The 19,970-nt window shown below is 43.0% G+C and overlaps 1 protein-coding gene across 9 annotated transcripts in view; it reads right to left on the bottom strand.

Annotated features, from left to right (window-relative positions):
- Positions 1-19,970, bottom strand: part of SHOC2 (SHOC2 leucine rich repeat scaffold protein) — a 68,692-nt gene that overhangs the window by 35,276 nt on the left and 13,446 nt on the right. For 8 of the 9 annotated variants that reach the window (XM_085229847.1, XM_085229845.1, XM_085229842.1 and 5 more), the window contains one exon: positions 401-1,340. In XM_085229847.1, coding sequence (XP_085085973.1) covers positions 401-1,103 — 703 coding nt within the window. In that variant the 5' untranslated portion in view covers positions 1,104-1,340. Of the gene's footprint in view, positions 1-400; positions 1,341-1,768; positions 1,943-19,970 lie in introns of all 9 variants that reach the window. The other variant, XM_085229844.1, reaches the window with a different exon arrangement.

The raw sequence follows: 19,970 nt of genomic DNA, 5'->3' as shown, positions 1-19,970 counted from the left end.
CATGCCCATAATGTGTTTATAACTTGCAACAGCTCATAAATGATTTATAAAGAAATCTGAAAGTAAGATGTGCCCTTGTATCTTCTCTTTTTCTTTCAAACCATCTGGGCTCCAAAGACACAATATGTGGAAGCACAAGGCAAAGATGAAAACAAGATCTAGCTGGTTTTAAGATGATAGATGTAGAAAAAGGACGGTTGCTTTGTATGAAAAATTGTGTGCAGGATATTGATTACTCTCACTATAAGCCAACATTGCGACAGTATGATCAAGACAACAATTTTATGTACACTTTCAATGGAGCAGAGCACCTGAAAAAGGGGTAGTTTCCATATACCTAACTGAACTGCAAGATCAACTTCAGCACGGAATTAAGCCTTTAATCAGTGCAATCACTTACCAATTTCAGCAGGTAGTTGCTTGATTTTGTTCTCTCGTATGCTAAGCATGGTGAGTTTTGACAAGTTTTTGATATCCTTTTCCACAGTAGTTATACGATTAAAGCGTAGGTAAAGAGTGGCGAGAGAAGTCAGTCTGTACACCACCGAAGGAATCTCTCTCAGTTTGTTATGCCGCAGGTCAAGCATGCGCAGTTTCTTCAAGTTATCAAGAGAGTCAGGCAAACTGGTGAGTGAATTCTCACTCAGGGCCAGTGTCATCAGGTTCACAAGACAGCCCACCTCTGCCGGTAGAGACTGCAGTTTGTTACTGTATAAATAAAGTTCTGTTAACTGCGTTAACTCTTTGACAGCTGATGGAAGCATGTGTATAGACCTCTTGGACAAGTCCAAGCGCATTGAATTCTCTTCCCGGCATTTATTTAGCTCTTTGATCACTTCAGCATTGCTGGATTTTTTGCGGGTACCTGTGGCTGGATTAGGTCTTTTTATCGTATTGTCCACTGAAAAAGCCACCCCAGGCTGCGTGCTACTGGAGTCTTTCTTTCCATCTTTGGCATCTTTCCCTTTGGTCTTGGGCTCCTTCTCTTTGCTTTCTTTCCCAAATCCTCCAGAGGCTTTGGCCTCCTTCTCCCTTTCTTTTGACGACGGGACTTTTGGATCCTTCTCTTTACAGTCCTTTTCTTTTCCTAGATTACTACTCATGGTGATTCAACACTTAGCAAGCACCACATGAAATCCACTTCTGAAGTTAACAAGAGCAATTCACTGTTGTGGCTACAAGGATCCTTAAAACATGCAAGTGTTGAACCAAGGGAGGAGCTTCAGAGGTGCGATACCCATTTGCTACATATTGGTTCCGAAGGCACTCTTTTCCTAATCCTGGTCTCAGGAGATTCAGCTGCTAGAGATTAGAAGGTCAAGCGCTCCGTATTAGTACTTCTGTAACACAGGAGAGAAAAGAAGCCAAAGTTAGCATAAATATAAAATCTCTTCCAGTTAAGAGTTGAATGTTTCTACTTCAAGCCAGAGCTTTTTCAGGTTAATATTTGTCCATCACTTAAAGATCAGCAAAAAAACTGAAAAGCTCAGTGTTAATATAAAAATACTACATCCATGGCTCTGAAGACCCACTGCAGAAGACCTATAGTAATTAGTATACGTGAAAAAAAAAAACAAAACAACATAATTCTTAAACATAATACAGCCTTATGTATTTGTGTACAGTAGTACATTTCACTCATGAGCCACCCTCTGACGTCATCGCTAGTTCTCAACACAACACCCTGGTCATAAACATGAATGTTCTTTATTGACCTGATGGAAGAGAGATCTGCATTAATTTTAAGCACCTGTCTCTTCAAACAAACCTATGCAGCCTCATTCTTTCAGCACAAGAGAGCCTCGATTCAATCCGCAGTGAAATCTAACGCCGCGCTGCAACGCAGCACTGTGCTTTGAGATCTGCCTTCCGACCTGCTGAGCCACGAGCTGTGCTCTGCTTCCAGCACGGGACAGCATGCGGTCAGCACTCACCTGCAGAGCTGGAACATTGGAAAAAAAACAAAAAACAAAAAAAAACCTGAAGTTCATTTTCAAATAAACCTACTGAGAAGTCAACTGAGAGCTCTGCAGGAATAGATCATGTTATCCTTCCAGACAAGCAAAATTAGGAAGGAATTTCTCATAAGGATAGGTTATAGCACGTCTTTTAATGGTACCTTGACCTTTTCCACCAATGGCTATAATGCAGACTAACTGAAGAGATGTCTGAAACCTGCAGAGCTCCTTTTACCTTTCTACAAAATCATCATCACGTGTCACAGACAGTAGCACAGACTCACGTATGAATTCAGAACACCAGGCACCCCCCAAGGGCTTCACAATTCTGAATACTCCCAAGAGGTTTTTGAATTTATCTCCATGGAAGAAAATAAAAGGACAATCAACAGCAGCAAGAATTTCATGTTCCCACATCAGCCCACCATTTAACCTGGAAATAACTTTTCTTTGCAGGGCAGCATTCACTGACAGAGTTCTGCTGGCAATCCCCTTGCTTTTCCCAGGCACAGGAGCTGCTAGAATCTCCTTAAGGCCACTACAGGAGCTCTGCCTCTTCCCTGACATTCCATCCTCTGCATAAGTTCATAAAGCTGATAACCAAAATCAATTAAAGAATATTTTGCATGCTTGAACCATTAGCAAGAACTAGAACTACAAAACCTTTCCCAGCCCTCCACCCTCATTCATTCCTGTGGCAGCATCACAGACTGTGCTACAAAGCCCACAGCAAAACCCTGCTGCTCCCAGTGACCATATTCTGGAGCACTCTGCTGTAAAGGGCTACAGCAACCTGGGAGCAGCAGCTTTTAACTTCTCTCTAGCATGGAGATCCCCAAAGCAGAGGAAGCTGGTTCCTTACTACATACTTAAGATTTTATACCCAGCTTTTAAACCAGCCATTAACCTGTCCTAATCTCGAGATTACCAGCCTCACTACATTCTATTTTAAAACTTCTCTGTGCTGTATAATCTACATGCTTGCAAACCTCCAGCAATAGGAAATGCAATGGCTACATGCAAAAACCCAGCTGGCAGCAGGGTAAGAGCCTCCAGTGGCTGTCAGCTGGTCTTCAGCAATAACACACTCTGTTTCTAAATGTTTGTAAACTCGGCTCATGTAGCAGTGATCAACAGCTACAACACAGATCAGTGTTGTAAAGTGACAAAAAAAAAAAAAAAAAAAAAAAAAGAGAATATTTTTAAAGATAAAAAATAAACTTTAAAAAGGCTGCTGTTTTCAGTTCAATTGAATCTAAGAGACAACAGCGGAGACTCACAGTGAATGTCTCACGGGCAATGCAGAGCAGGTTTTGAAGGAGACTGAGAAAGGAGAGAGCTGGAGATAGGTGCTGGTGCAAGGAGCTCAGTGGAGCAAACAGGTCGCAGCATTTCACTGCCTTTACCAGCAAGGACATGTAGTTGTATCTGGGGAAAAAAAGCATGTGTGGTGCTCCCTGTTACAACATGCTGGCTTAATGTTTCATTTTCTATTAGAAAACAAACACTTTTGCCTATACAAAAGCATAAAAATTGAGAAAGAAGGATTGAAATCATCATCCAGAAGACGAAGACAATTCCTGGCACAAAATGGCAGCCATACAAAGACAGCTCAACCTTCCCTCCACATTCAGGATGCCAGGAGGCAGCTCGCAAGCAAGCAGCAGGCAGCTGTGGCTCTGTAGCAGAACCAGGAGCAGCGTGCAGAGTGCAGCACACCTCCAAAGCACCATGCCAAAGCCATGGCAGCAGGCTGACAGCTAAATGGACTGCACCTGCAGCATTTCTCTTCCTTTTCCAAGGATTCCAACTATCACCTAAGACCACAGAACACATCCCAAAACTTTCTGGATGGTCACATGTGGAGGCAGGAGATGAACTCGATGATGCTCTCAGGTCCCTTCCATCTCAGGGTATTCACACAGGCATCACCACACAACTTCACTGCTGCTGCCAACCCCTCAAGCCCATAGAGTGACACGTGCACCGAAGGTAAGCACCTATGTAAGGTGCTATGTAAGCTTACCCATGTGAGCTCCTGGAGGACACGAGCACAGCCATGAACTGCACAGAGGAAGCCGAGTGTTTTTCAAAAGGTTATTCATATTTTTCAAGCCCTTTTCATTAAAGGACAAGAGTCACCATCAATTCCAAACTACAGCCAAACAAGCACTCATTGTATTGCCAAAGGAGGGCTTCTTTTAAAGATATTTTTAGCAAAAGGAAACTCAGTGAAATTAGCCAGTTCTGCCAACCACTTCCATTTTCCAATGTTGCTCAAACTGACTTCCTGTCAATATTAATTGACATAAAGCCATTCAATTGACATAAAGCCATTCAACTATGATGCGCTGGAGAACTTGGAAAATGGAGTAAGGCTCCTGCGTGGTGCAGCACATAAAGGAAAATGCAGCTTTTAGAGAATATAATCCCTTTCCTGTCCCGAATATCTTTTTTTACTGTACAAATCTTTGTAAACAGATACAAATAACCAGCCCCAGAATTTTGATTCATCCCTTCTGGGGCCGGGCACACAGAACCAAAGTGCTCCTATTCTCCTGACAGCTGTAACTGCTGAAGTTACAGAAACAACTGATTGTAGCCTAAACTGCATCACCCTCCTCAGCTGCCTGAAACAGTAACACATCTGCCTTGCACATACTGAAATATGCAACTAACTGAAACAGATTTCTGTATCCCTGAAAAACACAACTTGAAACATTCAAGCAATAATTGATTTATAAGAAGCACACTGAAGGAGGAACAGTAACATTTGCAACCTTAGGAAGACTAAATCTGCAATCACCTGCAACCTGGTAAATAAATACTGTTTCCTGGATGTTATCTCATACAATATGATGCCTGAGCTAAAGGATCTCATCCAGCTGCTATTCAGAGAAGGCTGTAGAACTGTGTCCTACCTGCCACTGCAGAGCAATTTTACCTCCCTACCCACACCAGTATATACATATACATACATACATACATATATGTATGTATGTATGTATACACTGCTAATATCACCTCCCAGGTCAGCAAAGATTTCCCTCCATCTTTTAAATTTGTCTTTATGTGAATAACGAAAAGGAATTTCTAGTTTTAACAAGGTATTTAAAAGCAAAGCTCTGGTCCTAAAAGCTAACAGCAGACCTCTCACCAATTCCTTAGGTTTTCCCAGATCTCTAGTAGGCTTCATTCATACAGTATGAAAGCCAAGACTTCCAGAGGAAGAAATAGAGAGAAGTGAGAATATATATATATATATATATAAATAAGAGAAATTATTCTCATTGTAATAATGAATTTATCTCATGGAACAGGAATGATTTTTCTTTGTTCCAGCTGTACTCAACCAAACCCAACGAGGCACACGCCACAGCTCTGGCTTTTCAATCCAAATCTCAAAGATCACCAAATATTAAACGTGCCAAAGAAATAAGGAAACAGCAAACAGAGTTGGCAAACAGTGACTGCATTACACAGCAATTAAAAAAGAAATAAAAAATAAATTTGAGGTGGCAACTCTGCTCTAGGAAATGTTGATCAGCCAGAATGCGTGGCTTTTACCAACAAGGCAGAGTTCCCATGCTACTGAGTTATTGCAGCAACACCTGCTAACTCGCAAAGCATTGAAGAAAACCTATTTCTTCAGGTACTTTTTCTCTTAGAAAGCATATCAGAAACATTGCATCGCGTGCTACGCCACAAGCACAAATAAGCCATGGATGAAACTTCAAGTTTAGCCAAAGTGGCTACAAAGACTTTCCATTCCCCACACCGCATATGCAAAAAATGATGGCCACTACTTTCATTTCTAAACCCCAAAAGCCGAAGCCAACTGGTCCCTTGCAAACAAAGCAAATTCCCTCCTATGATTTATGAGCTTCAAACATCTGACCTACAGAGTTTTCATCTGTGTCAGTGCATTTGAGCTCTGCTGCTGCAGCCGCACAGATCAGCCGGGAGCAAAGTGCTGACTCAGTCAGCAAGCGGTTGCACTGCTCCTTGCACACAAAACCTCATTTCGAGGTACACAGACAGCAGAACAACGAGCCAGCATGCAGCCACAGATCAGAGAGCAGCCCAATCCGTATCGACGAAAGGAGCGCTCTTGAGAGATGCTGGCCAGACACTGCTTTGTTTTTCTTCTTCAGATAGAAATCTCCTTTATGTCAGAGCACGGGACTGTCAACAGCAGCAGCACAACACTGCAATGGTTGCCTTATCCTACAGAGAAAGGAAACTATTAAACTCGCCTCCATCCTGTAAGCAAACAGCTAGCAGATGGTAGCTTGCTGCCTATCCGTCTCTCCTGCTTTCAGTACACCTGCAGGTGATCCCACGTCCCCCCCAGTCCCTTCCACAGGCAGCCCAGGGACAGGCACGGACCACAGCTGCCCACCAAGCCCTTTGGGATATCCTAACTGCTAAAGGACCACAGCCAAGTCCATTCTGCCTGCCTGCACCTTCCATGCACACGGAGCAGCTGAGCAAACTTGAGTTTGCACTTGAAAAAAACCTGCAGGTATGGGGGAATAACCACACCAGCGTCACGGCAGAGCAGGGACGACAGACCATTTACAAAGGTTTCCTTATATCTTACTCATGGTTCTTAAATCTGTATATAAATCTGTAACCGTGGGCACATAATCACAAATCAATTTGCAATTAGAGCCAAAGGTACTGTGAATGAGCGACTCAGCTTCGCCAGGTGCTCAGATGCCAATCGCTTTGTACTGCAAGAAGGAGGCACATCTCCCAGGACATCCCACCCCAGAGTCTTACCCAGCCCAGCTCTGCAGCAAGCACCCAGGCACACGGATGGTGGTGTCGCTTACAAAGCTCCTGAGCTCACCTGCTCACTCACTGTGTGCTTGCACTCAGTGCCATGTCACATACCAAAGTCCAGATCTACCACAACAAAAAAAGCCACCTGCTAACAGATCAAAAAACCATCCACACCTTATGTTCCCAGGGATAATTTTTTGTGCCCTGCCTTTGAACACATCTAACTAGTACAAAAATATACATACCGTGATTCATGCTGCATGCTCCAACACTACTTTTAATGAAGCATTTGCTCTTTTTCTCCTTTACAGGAAAGAAAAAAAACCACTAGTTGTTAGCCAAGTTATAAAACGCCATTTCATGTTTGCAGAAATAGATTCCAAGAACAAGTACAAAGCATTCTGCTAACGCCATGAAGCAGCTTATTTTAAAAAGCAAAGAGTGCCAGTTCCCCCTCACAGACCTTTGGGGCTGCATGTCCCATTTTCAGGGGAACTCGTGGTGCCAGCAGGCAGTGCAACCCTGCATAGGATGTAGAATATGAACGTCTGAACTTGCTCAATAAAGCACGCTTCCTGGTCTTAGCACATGCCCTGAAAACTAGACGTGCCTAAAAAGTTATCCAAAATGGTCATCAGACTAGGAAAATCCAGAGAGCAAAACAGGAATGAATTCAGTTAATATAAACTAGGACTGAGATATGTGTAAGAATAAGCAATAAGCAGCATCTCCTTTACCTGCAGGTTATTTCATTTCTGCACCTATGATCACACACTACCTTCCATAAAAGCGAATGGTACAATCCGCCCACTACACTCATTTGATCAAAGGTTACTTTGTTGTGGCAAGAGCCAACATCTCCCCACAAAAAGCTCTGCTGTCACCATCACGCAGCACACAGATGCTATCGTTTCTCATCGGCAATTGGTGGTCCTTAGAAGGCAGAAGAGGTCCATCGCAGCTCCTCATCAAGTCCTACAAACAGGACAAAGTCACTCACTGCTTCGTTACAAACAGCACAGAAAATGTCATTGGTGTCTCCAGAGAGGACGGTGCAAGCTTTAAGCCAGCATCAAGGATCTTCTTTCCTATTCATCATCTCCTCTTTGCAATCAAGACAACACATCAAAATAAAACCAAACAGGAGACAAAACAAGAATGATGGGCAGCAGAGAAAGTAAACACATGATGCAACAATGGAGTGATGTATGAACTTACATTACGTTATCTTACAGAAATAGGAAGAAACCACAAATCTCAGCTCAGCTAAGTCAGCATTTCTCTATTACTACCTAGGGTAGCATCCTACCCAACTTTCTACCAGCAACACAATTACCTTACAAAAAAGCTAAATTATTGGTTTTGTTACCATTTCTCCTCATTTCTTTGCCTCTGAATTTGATCCAGTAAGTTTGCTCATCTTTTTCAACATGCTTTTATGTAATAATTATGACCATTTTGCAAAGTTCAGTGCTGGATGACTCTCAGTCCTTGCATTTTCTGACCATAATTAGTGACTGTGCAAGTCACAAGATCCCTTTGCAGAGGGTTACCATGCTAGGAAAAGAGCCTATCTGAAAATCTACTTAAAAGGCGCTTTTAACGTAATCCTGAAGATGAAAAGGAATGAAGTCTGCAAGAACACAGAACATGAAAAGCCAAAGCCACAATAAGTACATATGGCAGTTTGTTACTGCACACTGTCTGGCCCTCGTTAAATTTTTTTCCAGCTAAGATAATTTGCAGTTCTTGATGTTCAACTAAGAGAAAAGCCTGGATTTGTTTGAACACCTTGTATAAATATAACTCGGGTAGAGAAAAGGACATACGCAGTACGATTCACTTTCCAACCAACATACATGAGTTTGGAAGACAAGCAAGTCTCTGGTAGAGTCCAAAAAGTACATATTTACCTACAAGTTTCCAATTATAAATCTCCTTGCTTTTAAAAGTCAGTAGCACATTTTGCAGCTAACTTGCTCTCAGAAAATAGAACTCTTTGAAAAGATCTGCATTCTTGCCATAGAAAAGGGAACAACCATAACTGGAAACAAATTCACTCCCATTTAAATGTACATTTCCACTTCATTTACAACCAAATGAAATAAAAATTATTTGAAAACTGCTTAATCATGAGCTGGAGTTGTTTCCTTCAGAATGACATTTTTCAAAAGTTCATGCTATTTAAAACCACGGGGAAAAAAAAAAAAAGTAGAAAAAGTTTAAATGAAAAAGATCTACCCATATTCCCCCACTCCTGTTTAACCAATGTCTTTGCAGTGAGATTTTTCTGGTTGTTTTTGTTATCTGACCATGTCAGACAAATGCATTGGTCAAAGCAAAGTGATTCAGGCTAACTATTGTACTCTCCTATCTACATTGTAAGAGAGTGCTGTGCCTCAAACATCATTTGTAATACTCTCCTCTCTTTTTCCGGCAAACACTCGCCCTGCCATGATATGAGGGACCACTTCTACTTTCCAAGTATTCACACTGAGATGTAAGAACCACTGATGCCAAAAAGAGACATGGCATTTTTTCCCTGTTGTACGTGTGCCTGCTCCAGCTAAGTTGTCACTTGCTCTCTGTATTTCCATCACTTGTATTCTGCTCACCTGGACTCCCCACAGCCTCAGCCGGATGCTGCACTATGCCCCTCCTGTCCTCACCCCATGCTGCACAGCTCCAGGACTACAGGACTTCCACATTCCAAGGGACAGCCTGGCATCCTGTGACACCTCTGGGAATGGAACTCAGCCACAGCTGCAGAAACACAGCAACTCTAAGATACCTTGGGGAACCTGGTAAATTAGCAGCACCACACAAACGTAGGCTCATTATACACCATGATAAGGTGACGCAGAATAAAATTGCTCCCAAGGCTTTTCCAAAGCTTTCAAATGTTTCCCTCCCCCCAAGAGCAAAGCAAAATTAAATATAATGGCATAAAGCAGTGAAAGACTATTTAAGCAAATTGATGTATATCATAGGTGGTTCAGGTAGCACTGTGTGGAGCTACACACAGCAGTGCTCTCTGTGGTGAAAGCTCTTTTAAGTGTACTGACCTTCTTTAGACTTCACTCCTCAAAGCAGATGCTTACCTGTAGCTGCCTGCCAATCCTTGAGGCTTTAGGCTGATTGTTTTACAGTTTTTTTCACTGTTTGGAGGAAAAGACAGCAGTGGGACATTACTCGGTTCAGGGGGTTATGAGACCAAGGGCTGCTAAAAGCATGGTGTTCATATTGAACATAATGTTAAAATGATTTCACAAAACCCTATGGCGTACTCTTGTTTTACACCAGAGACTGGCAATCTGCTAAGAAGTCGCCTTGTGCAGTGCTGAATTTCACCACGTTCACTTCGGGCCACCTCAAAACCTGTAATAAGAAAGCTGCAAGGAATTCCTCTGGCAACAAAGGACTGAATATTTCATAAACCTCGAGCCTGTTTCACCTCCTCAACTCCTACACACCTATTTCTTTTGATATAAGGCATTCCCACAGAGCAAGTCAAAGGCACAGTGGCTGAACAGACCCTTCCTATATGGCTGAGAAGTGCTCTCCTACAGCCCTCCAGGCTTCCTGTGGGGTCACAGCAGCTGCGTCAAGGAAAAAAGCACCAACAACTTGCCTGGAGAGGCAGAACGAAAGGTAACAGCCTTAAGCTGAGACAGGGGAGGTTCAGGTTGGATATTAGGAACAATTTATTCTCAGAAAGAGCAGTGAGGCACTGTCAGAGGCTGCCCAGGGAAGGGGGGAGTCATCATTCCTGGGGCTCTTCAAGAACTGCAGGGATGTGACACTGAGGGACGTGAGCTAGTGGGCACGATGGGGGTGGGCTGATGGTTGGACTGGATGACCTTAGTGGTCTTTTCCAACCCTAATGATTCTCTGACTCTGCGGAGCAGGAGCATGCTGTAAAATATAGGCCTGGAAGCAGCACATGGGGCAGGAACGGGAACGGGGCATGGAAGGGACCAGAAACCATACCTAGGAGGGTATCACAAATGTAAAATTATCAAGACAGCAACCATCCCACAAGTGTCAATCCTGCACAACACTCAATGAAGGGGTCTTACAGAAGGCAGGTGCATGCAGTAACTGAAGAGCATTAAACAGTCCAACAAGCTCAGGCACCTAAAGCACCATCGTGCTCACACCTGGCTAATTTTAAGTGTACTTCACACTGCCAACCTAACTGTCATAATTTCTGTCATAACAATAATTTTATTCAGTTTTTACTTAAAAAAAAAAAAATCAACACTTAACACTAGCATCATAAAAACAAAGACAACATCTGAATTTCTTATATATGTATATACTTCATACAAAGTATAAAGTGGGTTTCCCAAGACTTAGGTTTTAGCTGCTATTTTTTGCCTGATGATCAGGACATCTATCAGCTAATGAGCTGAATGCTGTTTTTCTCATAACAAGCAGCCTGATTAAAAGATTATTTCATGCACTATCAATTCTGGAAAACATGATAAATTGGGTATCTTCACAGGAACAAGATGTTTTCCTTCAAAAGGAAACAAAAAAGAAAGAAAGGGAGAGAGGAGTAAACCATTGCAATCCCTTCCAAACAGATTCTTCAAAATCTGTTCAGATGAGGCATCCTTTCTTTTTTTTTTTTTAAATGACATTTTTATTAGAAATAGTGAAAAACATGATTTCTGCTTGCCAGAAATCAACTGCATGACACTGTCTTTAGCATGCTTGAAAGCTCTGTCTACTGCAAAAGCAGAAAGTAGCAGCAATGTTCATCTAAAAAAAGTCATGGGAAAAAAAAGCCAGACAAACTGAATTCATACTACAGGTATTATGCAATAATAAGCTTCATCACTTTCTAATGAATTAAATAAAATAACGGAAATTAGAAAAACTGATGAAAAGACAGCCAGGCTGAGAGCTGCATGGAAACTGAGAGCTGCTACAGCAGAACAGAAAGCACAAACCTTGTTCTGCATGCCTATTTATACCAGATAACATCCTTGCACCTTATTGCCCTTCATAATAGCAAACAGATGTCATTGACAGAGGTCTAAATAACTCACCAAGGAATCACCTGATCTGTCTGTGAGCATCTTAAAGTTGTAAAGCAAAGGAGTAAGGCAAATGCAACCTTTACAGCTCCTCAGGCACAACGCAGCATCCCCAAACATGCTTGTCTCTGCCATCCACATCCCAGGAACACAATGAGGATGCAAGCAGAACACCTGGAGATGCGAAAAAGAGCTCCTTGACAGAAAGACAAAGGACCTGAACCTCAATATATATTAATTATATTGATTGATTTTAACAAATACTTGATGTCTGCGTGTTCTTTTTTTACTTAACCATTCCTCAAATAGTGGGAACAGAAGAGGAAAGGACACAGAATGCCACTTCCAAGGAAGGAGAGAACAGGTCCCTATGGCAAGAAAGATACTTATCTGGGTTTCCCCACTGGAATCAGAAGTAATTGCAAATAGTAATTGTGTTTGATTACTGTTGGGGGACCCAATTTCAGGTGCTGAATGAAAGGGCGGAGAAAATGAGCAACTTAACAAATAGTGATTACTTGAGTGTAGTGACAATAAGGTAAAACAGAAGTGCAACATTTGAGTATTTCATGGAAGTTACACAGCACCTTTTTCCAAGATCAAAAATGCGTGTGCATCCTTGCACTCAAATGAAAAGCAAGCACAAAGCAGTCTGAGCTCTTTAACTGAACTTCAGTAGGAAGAACAGCCATTCACCATGGTTAATTCCAAGAAAAAAAATACTGAAGTCTGAGAATACTGCAAGAAAATGCAATTGTGCTTGGTTAAGGGGTTATTTCAAGCCACGAAATGCTGTGATTTAACTGAAATTTAACTATTAATAATCTAGTAGCTACAACATTTTCTAAGGAAAACTAAAGCAAGTAGAAGCTGCAGCCATAACCCAACACCTACCCAACATCCCCTGGAGCTTCCTTTTCATTTTTCAAGCACCTGGACGACAGCAGAGTGCTTAGCTTAAGGGATGGATTAAGCACAGAGCAAAACTGAGCGGAACTAAAAAAATGCCTTTTGTTTCAACTATAATTTCCCTTCTTAGAAGCTTTCGTTTCATTAGTCGTTATTTCCAGATATTTCTTCAAATATTAAAAGACCTGCTTAAAAGGCACCTTACTTCTTCAGAAATCACTATGTTCCACCATTAAAGAAATCAGGAAGCAACCCACAAGTGAATTCGACAGGCATCACAGCCCAGCACGTTGCAAAATCACCTTCTTTCCTCCCCTCCTTGTCTTTCTTTTTTAATTACGACAGCGTCAGCATACGAGAACACCTCACACTAAAGAACAAACCTTACAGACAAATGAAAAGCTGATTTGAAAGAACCAAATCAAACTCCTAATAACTCCGCCCTGTGATCACATGGTTAAGACTGAAAAAAATTCTATTATTTTTCAAGGTTAGGCATTTTATTTACACCAGGCTGTGAGCACTACACAGTGCTTCAAACTGTGTACTGCTAACACCCAAAGCCAGACAGTACTCTCAGATATACAGTGCCCTGAACACAGCAGATGAAGGATCACACAGCTTCCCCTTGATCTGATTGATAAAAGAATGCAGAGCTCAGGAGCTGCTACTTACTTTGACAGCAAGAAAAATCAGAGTTTGAATGAATGCTACATGTTGGAGCTGAGGAATTACCATTCAATTATGGTAAACCTCTTATGAGAGCAGCCACCTTAAAAAATCTGAGCAAAAAGGAACGTTTCCAGTGTTAAACTCTGACCATTTGCTTCTGGTAAGTGCAAACCAGCACATTTGTAGTGAATGAACACATACACACACCTGCAGCACACATGGAACAGCCAACAAAGCGCAACTGCAAAAATGTAAACTTGTTAACAAGTTCTGTAGTCTCTCATCTAGTCCATAAAACAGTTTATACAACACCAAGTTTAAATTAAAATCATAACAAAAATAGATAGGCAAGGCTGTCACCCTCCCCATCCCGCACTGCTTGAACAACGTGCTCAGATGGTAAGCATCCTGCTGACAGGGACACAAAGGTCTGAGCGCTCACTTTGCACTCCGTGCCGAAACAGGCAGCAACCTGAAAGTCAGCCCTTGAACTCCTTCAGCCACACACAGCCTGTGCACAACTCCGCAGCATCCTTGCTCGCCACCTCCGACTGTGGCAAAGTCACAGCTTTGCCGGTGAAAGAGCATGAAAGAGAAGCTCACATCGTTACTTAATGCCTTCTCTAAACAGCAGGCTAATTAATCAGCAGTATTTTGAAGCTAGAATTGGAGCACAAACCCTCTCCTTACTTCTGTTTGAAAACTCTACCCGCCCAATAGGCTCACAGACAACAACTTCATGGCTGAAGGCTCCAGCACTCCAGTTACCTGCAGAAAGTGGGAGCACACAACCACTCACTCCTGGTCAAGGTGCACACAGGCTGCACGCCTCGTGTTGTCCTGAGACATGGGAACACAGACAAGCAGCTGCAACTGCTTTCCTGCTCTAAATTCACACCGTCTGATCTTGCATTAACTCATCATAAGATCAGACATTTTCAACAAAGATTACACCAATTTGCTTTGGAGCATTTCTTATTTGTTGGAACTCTGTCTGCTGTATTTAAACTGTTGGTTAAGGGTCTTTAGAAACAAAGAGAGGCCAGAAATGAAAATGAACAAAACACAGTGGGAAGGTCAGTGGATACAACATAAAGCGTGCCTTAAATCAGCACAGCACACAACTGAATATATTCCATATTTCTGAAACTAACATGAAACACTTTTGTGTTAAGAAAAAAAAAAAAAATTCCATAGAAATTGAATTCACAGGGGTGAGAGCTGAGACAGGTTTCTGATTATGAGACTTTACAGATTGAGAACAACACAGATATGTCAGCCTAGAGACAGGAGTTGTACGTCCACATACAAATACATGTTTATGTACACTTTTAAACTGAGATGCCAGCTGATTCTTAGAGCACTTTTAAAAGAGGATTATCCCCTCAGATTCAAGCAGTTAGGAAGAAAAAAAATACTTCCAAAGAAGATGAGGTGGGTCGTGTTTGAGGGCAGCCAATCTTGGCAGGAAGCATTCTGGGCTACGATGAGAGTGAAGTACAAGAAACAGAAAGAGCCTTTCCCAGACACGCTAAAGGAACAAGAGGTCACTTACACACACGCACTACAACCACTTCAGGATCCTTGCAGCCAACACGACCACTTGTTATCCACACCACGCGCTGGGAGAGCCAGCACGTCACTGCATGGCTTTAATTGCTGATAAGATTTGGCAGCAGTAACTGCTGTGCACCCACCAGCTTTGCTCTGAGGCCGCAGCAGGAGCTGGGGGCAACCCGCCTTCGCTCCCTGCTCACCAGGACACAGCTGCACCCCGGCACTCGGCTCCACCAGCTCTCAGCAGGGAAACCACAGCATCCCATCTCCATTTCTGCCTGGCAGAAGCTTCCCTCTGATTGCCGTGCCTTCTTAGCGCCAGAGGGACAGCACGTATCACCAAAGGGCCAGAAGGTTAAGTCAAAGCTCTGAAAGTCTACAAGATGCCTTCGAATCTATAACAGCAAGTTTAGAAAGTACTTTGATATTTTTAGTGCCTTTGACACAGAAGGCTTCACCAAAACAAGTGTGTATCTTGAGAGATGAGAGAAGCTGCTACAGAAAAAAACAAACCAGTTCCTTATTCTCATCTCTTTTTCTTTCTTATTTTTACACGACGTGATTTTGAGCAAAGCCTTCGTGCTTTCATTGCCACAGGAGGGCAGGAGCATGGAATGCAGCTCCCGATTTCTCTGAGCAGAGCAAACAGCGGCAGCACGAGCGCAGGAAGAGCCAAGGCAGAGCGGAACACAGGGAGCCGCAGCCCCAGCAGCAGGGCAAACTGCTCACTAACGAAGGCGTGTGCACCCCATCTGCTTGCTGCAGAGGAGCTGGAATTGGTTCAGAAACATTCCAACAGAGGCATGCCTTCAGATGGGCGATGCAAGCGTGTGATCTGCGCTCAGAAGCGTACCCCGATGGCTTCATGAGAACCGGGCGCACGTACGGCGCGGCTGCGGGATGCGAGCCGTATCCCTGTCACACGCTGTCACTGTCTGTTAAGAGAAACCATTCCAGTCTAATTTGTTTATCCATTAACTCTGATTTCAGGAGAAAGTTCTGGCCTGCACCCAGCAGGTTAATTGGTTCAATACAGAGAATCTTGGTTTAGAAGAAGAAAGCCTGCAGTCGGAGCGTGCGGCTGAAACCCCTCTGCCTGCTGGGATGGGAGCAGGGCTGCTCCCAAGAGCCAGACACAGAACTGCACTTCTGAGAGGGAAGGCAGCAGACAGCCTGAGTGCAGGGAATGGCTCTGATACTTCTGTGAAGACTTCTTTTAGGGATGGGCTGAGAAATTGCTGTTGTAAAGATGTACTTAATAACAGCCTAAAGCACAGAAAATAAATTCGTGGATGAAGTCATGAAAAAAAATAAATAGGTCGTTGTATCTAGTATGTGAATTTCAACTCATGGTTCTAATATTTAAACTTCTGTTTCCTTCCTAACAAGGCCTGCCATACACAATATGCTGTCAAGAAAGCTGCCAAACAATTGTTTGAATATTCCAAAAAAGCAAACATGGAGCTCACCACAGCAAAACAAATCCGATAGCCTGAGATCTGCCCCAAGCTGCACTGCACAGGAGTTCAAAGGCGTCGGGGGGGACTTACCAGAACAAAACTCTGCTGCACAACCACAAGTTCCCATGCATCATAATTCGTATTTTTGAGCAATAAATTTCCCTCTTTAGGAAAACCGACCGCCAAACATCTTAAATTCACTGTAATCCATGTGACTGACGGTGTTAAAAAAGTCTCTTTAATAAGAAATGGTTTAGGTTTTGCAAACACTGTGCAATACGCATAGCCATTAGAATGTTTAAATTTATTAGGAAGGTAATTGCCACGGATGAAGTCTGTTAACATTTGAGCTAAGGCTTCCTTTAACCCATTCATCCCTTCAACAAGAAAACTACGCAGATCACTTCAAGCTATGCATAGGATTTTTTCTTGGCTTTAAAGCCTCTGATTGTACCATCACTGGTACAAGGAACCATGAAGACAGAAACCCCACATCCTAACTGCAGTGTCAGAAGCAAGCAACAGCAGGATGGGTTCCCATTACAAGTCCTTCATATTTCGCCACTATCAGCACTTTGCAGGACTACACAGATGGATTCTCCAGTTGACTTCCTCGATTAGGAGATCACTTCTTTGCACTGTTTCTTTTTGTAAGGACCCATGTCAGATCATTGTGTAATTGTGTTTACACATTCAGCCACCTGATGCCTCCAGGAGTTTGCCTGCAGTCATTTTCTCTCTGCTACACTCAGTGACTCCATGCAACTCAACACTTCTGAACAGAAGTCAGCATTTACAGAATACTGAAGAAGAATCCTCTGCATGGTTATCACTTAGAATTAAAAGAAAGGCACAGTTCTGCTTTTCTGCAGCAGCTGACTCAAGGCAGGGGGCAGGGAATACAAGAGCACCATCCAGAAAGCACACAACTACCATTGCAAGTTCAGAAATACAACTGTTCATCAAATGAGGAGAGCAAGGATTATTCACCCACTGCTGAGCTGGGGAGAGAGGAGGGACAGTTTACAGGCTTAGAGTTTTTATTATTACTTTGTTTTAAATGAAGATGAAATAAACTCCAGTATTTCAGGCTGGACCAGGCTCTGAGCAATCTGATGGGGTTGTAGCTGACCCTGCTCCTTACAGGGGAGCTGGATCAGATGACCTTTAAAGGTCACTTCCAACTCAAATGATTCTGTGATAGCAATGCAATAGATACAATATGATAATAAAGCAGGACCGGAGCTCAGAGAAGAATCTGAATGTTCCCACAGCACAGCACACCACTTGGTACCTCCAGCTGCACTGTATGCCAACTATTGACAAATTTACTAAGACTTTCGCTGTGGTGCTATACAAACTTTAAACCATAGCGACATACTGAATCTTCCTCTTTTGTTCAACTATATATGTATGTATATATGCATATACACACATATAAACACACATGTAATAGTTAAAGCAGAGAATATTTGTTTTTGCTTCAAATGTTTTGATACAACACGAATATTTCCACTCGAGACAATGATCAATAAACACAATGAATGCTGTGTACTACAAAACAGATCATAACCAAACTTTCAGCAACAAAAAAAGCACAGCAGCGACCGTCTCATTACCCAGCAGACCAGACAGCTCACGTGCTGTGGCACACAGGCTGCCATCAGTGCCAGGCACTGCAGAGAAGCCTTGCAGAGAGCCAAACCCTGCCTGCCAACGCCGAGACGACAGGACACAGATGAGAGGAAGGAAAAGGAAAAAGTTTGAGTCTCCATGACCACTGCTGCACCTTGCGTATGAATAAATATCAGGCCTCAGTCTTCTTGGCTGCCAGTCAAGTAATTCTTCACAAAAGTAATAAATATGCTTATTTTTGCTTCCTCATCAACACGCGACATCCCGATGGCTTCTTCTGGCCATTTAAGCAGTCATGAACCACCCCTTCAATTTCTTGGTTTATTACTAATTCCTATTAGAATGGAGACAGTGGAAGTGTAGATCTAAACTCACATCTGCATAATACTTCTAAACTTGAAGCAGACAAAGCACGAGCTCTTGGCGGTGTGTTAAAATTGCCGTGTTGCAGTAATGCTGTTTGCAGCACTACGTAGTGACACCTAAGAAGTGGAGGAGATCTGTGGTTTCTTGCAATAATATCACTGCTTCAGAAAACTGCATTTTCTTAACTATAGTTCCAACAAGGTCACTCATCATATCATTGCTGCTTCATTATGTGCTAACTGGAAACAAACTAACATCAGAGCCACACACACACACAAGGCACAACCACGTCTGATTTGAACACATCTCACTGCAGTTATCACAAACTACATCACACCAGGTAGCTGTCACTGGTTCACTCTGGCTAGCCAAAGACACAAACAGTAGCATAAAACTCTGCCCTTCCCTACATTTGACACCTAATGCATTAACAACCAGGTGGTAGAGACACAAAGTGAATCTGAACCTTTACAAGATGGTGTTGAACAAGGATAACAACATCTCTAGGCAACTACTGATCAGTAGGAGTTAGGTAAGTGTCACTAATCACTGCCCTGTTTAACAACTCTGTAAGGCAAAGTCATGAGGGAGAGGTGATGGCAATTTGCCACCAGTTCCCAAAACCAGACTCTGGTTGCAGTCACATCACTCTGTCGACACTTTCCAAGGAAATTCGGACTGGTTTTGGTGAAGTTACTCATAAGCCACCGAATGTTTCAGCACCAAAACAACGATGGCACAACATTTTGTATTCCTTACACGTAAAATATTCCCACAGACATCCAGAGGAGTTCTGCAGATAGAACACACGCAAAACCAAGTCTCAAGCAAGCGTGCTTTGTAACCCCAAATACAGTCCGTTTAGAAATAGTTGGTGAAAAGCGGCTCAACTGCTCGAGGTTACGCTTTGTTGGCAGTGGGTTTTTGCCTCCCAGTGCCTGTCCCAGCCTGCGGGCTGCACGAGTGGGAGACCAGAACACGAGCAAGTGAAAACCGCATCTCATCGCAAACGCATTTCGGCATTTAGGAAAGATGCGCTTCGGAACCTCTCTGCAAAGCAATCCCAGCCACAAACAAGATCCAGGCTCCAGAAAGAGCCTATTTTAAACCCCAGCAGTCAAAGCAGAGAGCGAACCGAGACGTGCTGCAGTACTTACGCAGCCATTCTAATGCAAATACGGAAGGTATTAGAAAGGCCATTTGCATTGGTGCCCAGCCCTTCAGCGCAGCACAACGCCAACAGAAGAACAATTAGGATGCATGCCTAACACAAAGCCTCCGACCACAGGGGAGGCAGGTCCGGATACAGTATCTACGGCATCACCGGGCTCCATTCCTCCCCCCCACACACACACCGTTAGGTTCAAGTCCCTCAAGTCTTCTTGGTTTATTTTATACGACCACCTCAACAGCAAAGCAGCACTAACGGAACCAAGAACAAACACGTGTCAGGTTGGTTTAAGAAGTTCTCTGGCCTCTCATAGCAGCGTGTGCCTGCACCAACCCACAGCCCCTCACCACACCACTATCAGCGCGGCCACCGTCTGTCACACTCCGTATTTCTCCTGTACAGCAACACA

This window comes from Meleagris gallopavo, chromosome 8 (genome assembly GCF_905368555.1).
Source record: "Meleagris gallopavo chromosome 8, MGAL_WU_HG_1.1, whole genome shotgun sequence".
Classification (NCBI taxonomy): Eukaryota; Metazoa; Chordata; class Aves; order Galliformes; family Phasianidae; genus Meleagris; species Meleagris gallopavo.
Note: the sequence above shows the minus strand (reverse complement) of the source record. Positions and strands in the feature narration are given on the sequence as shown.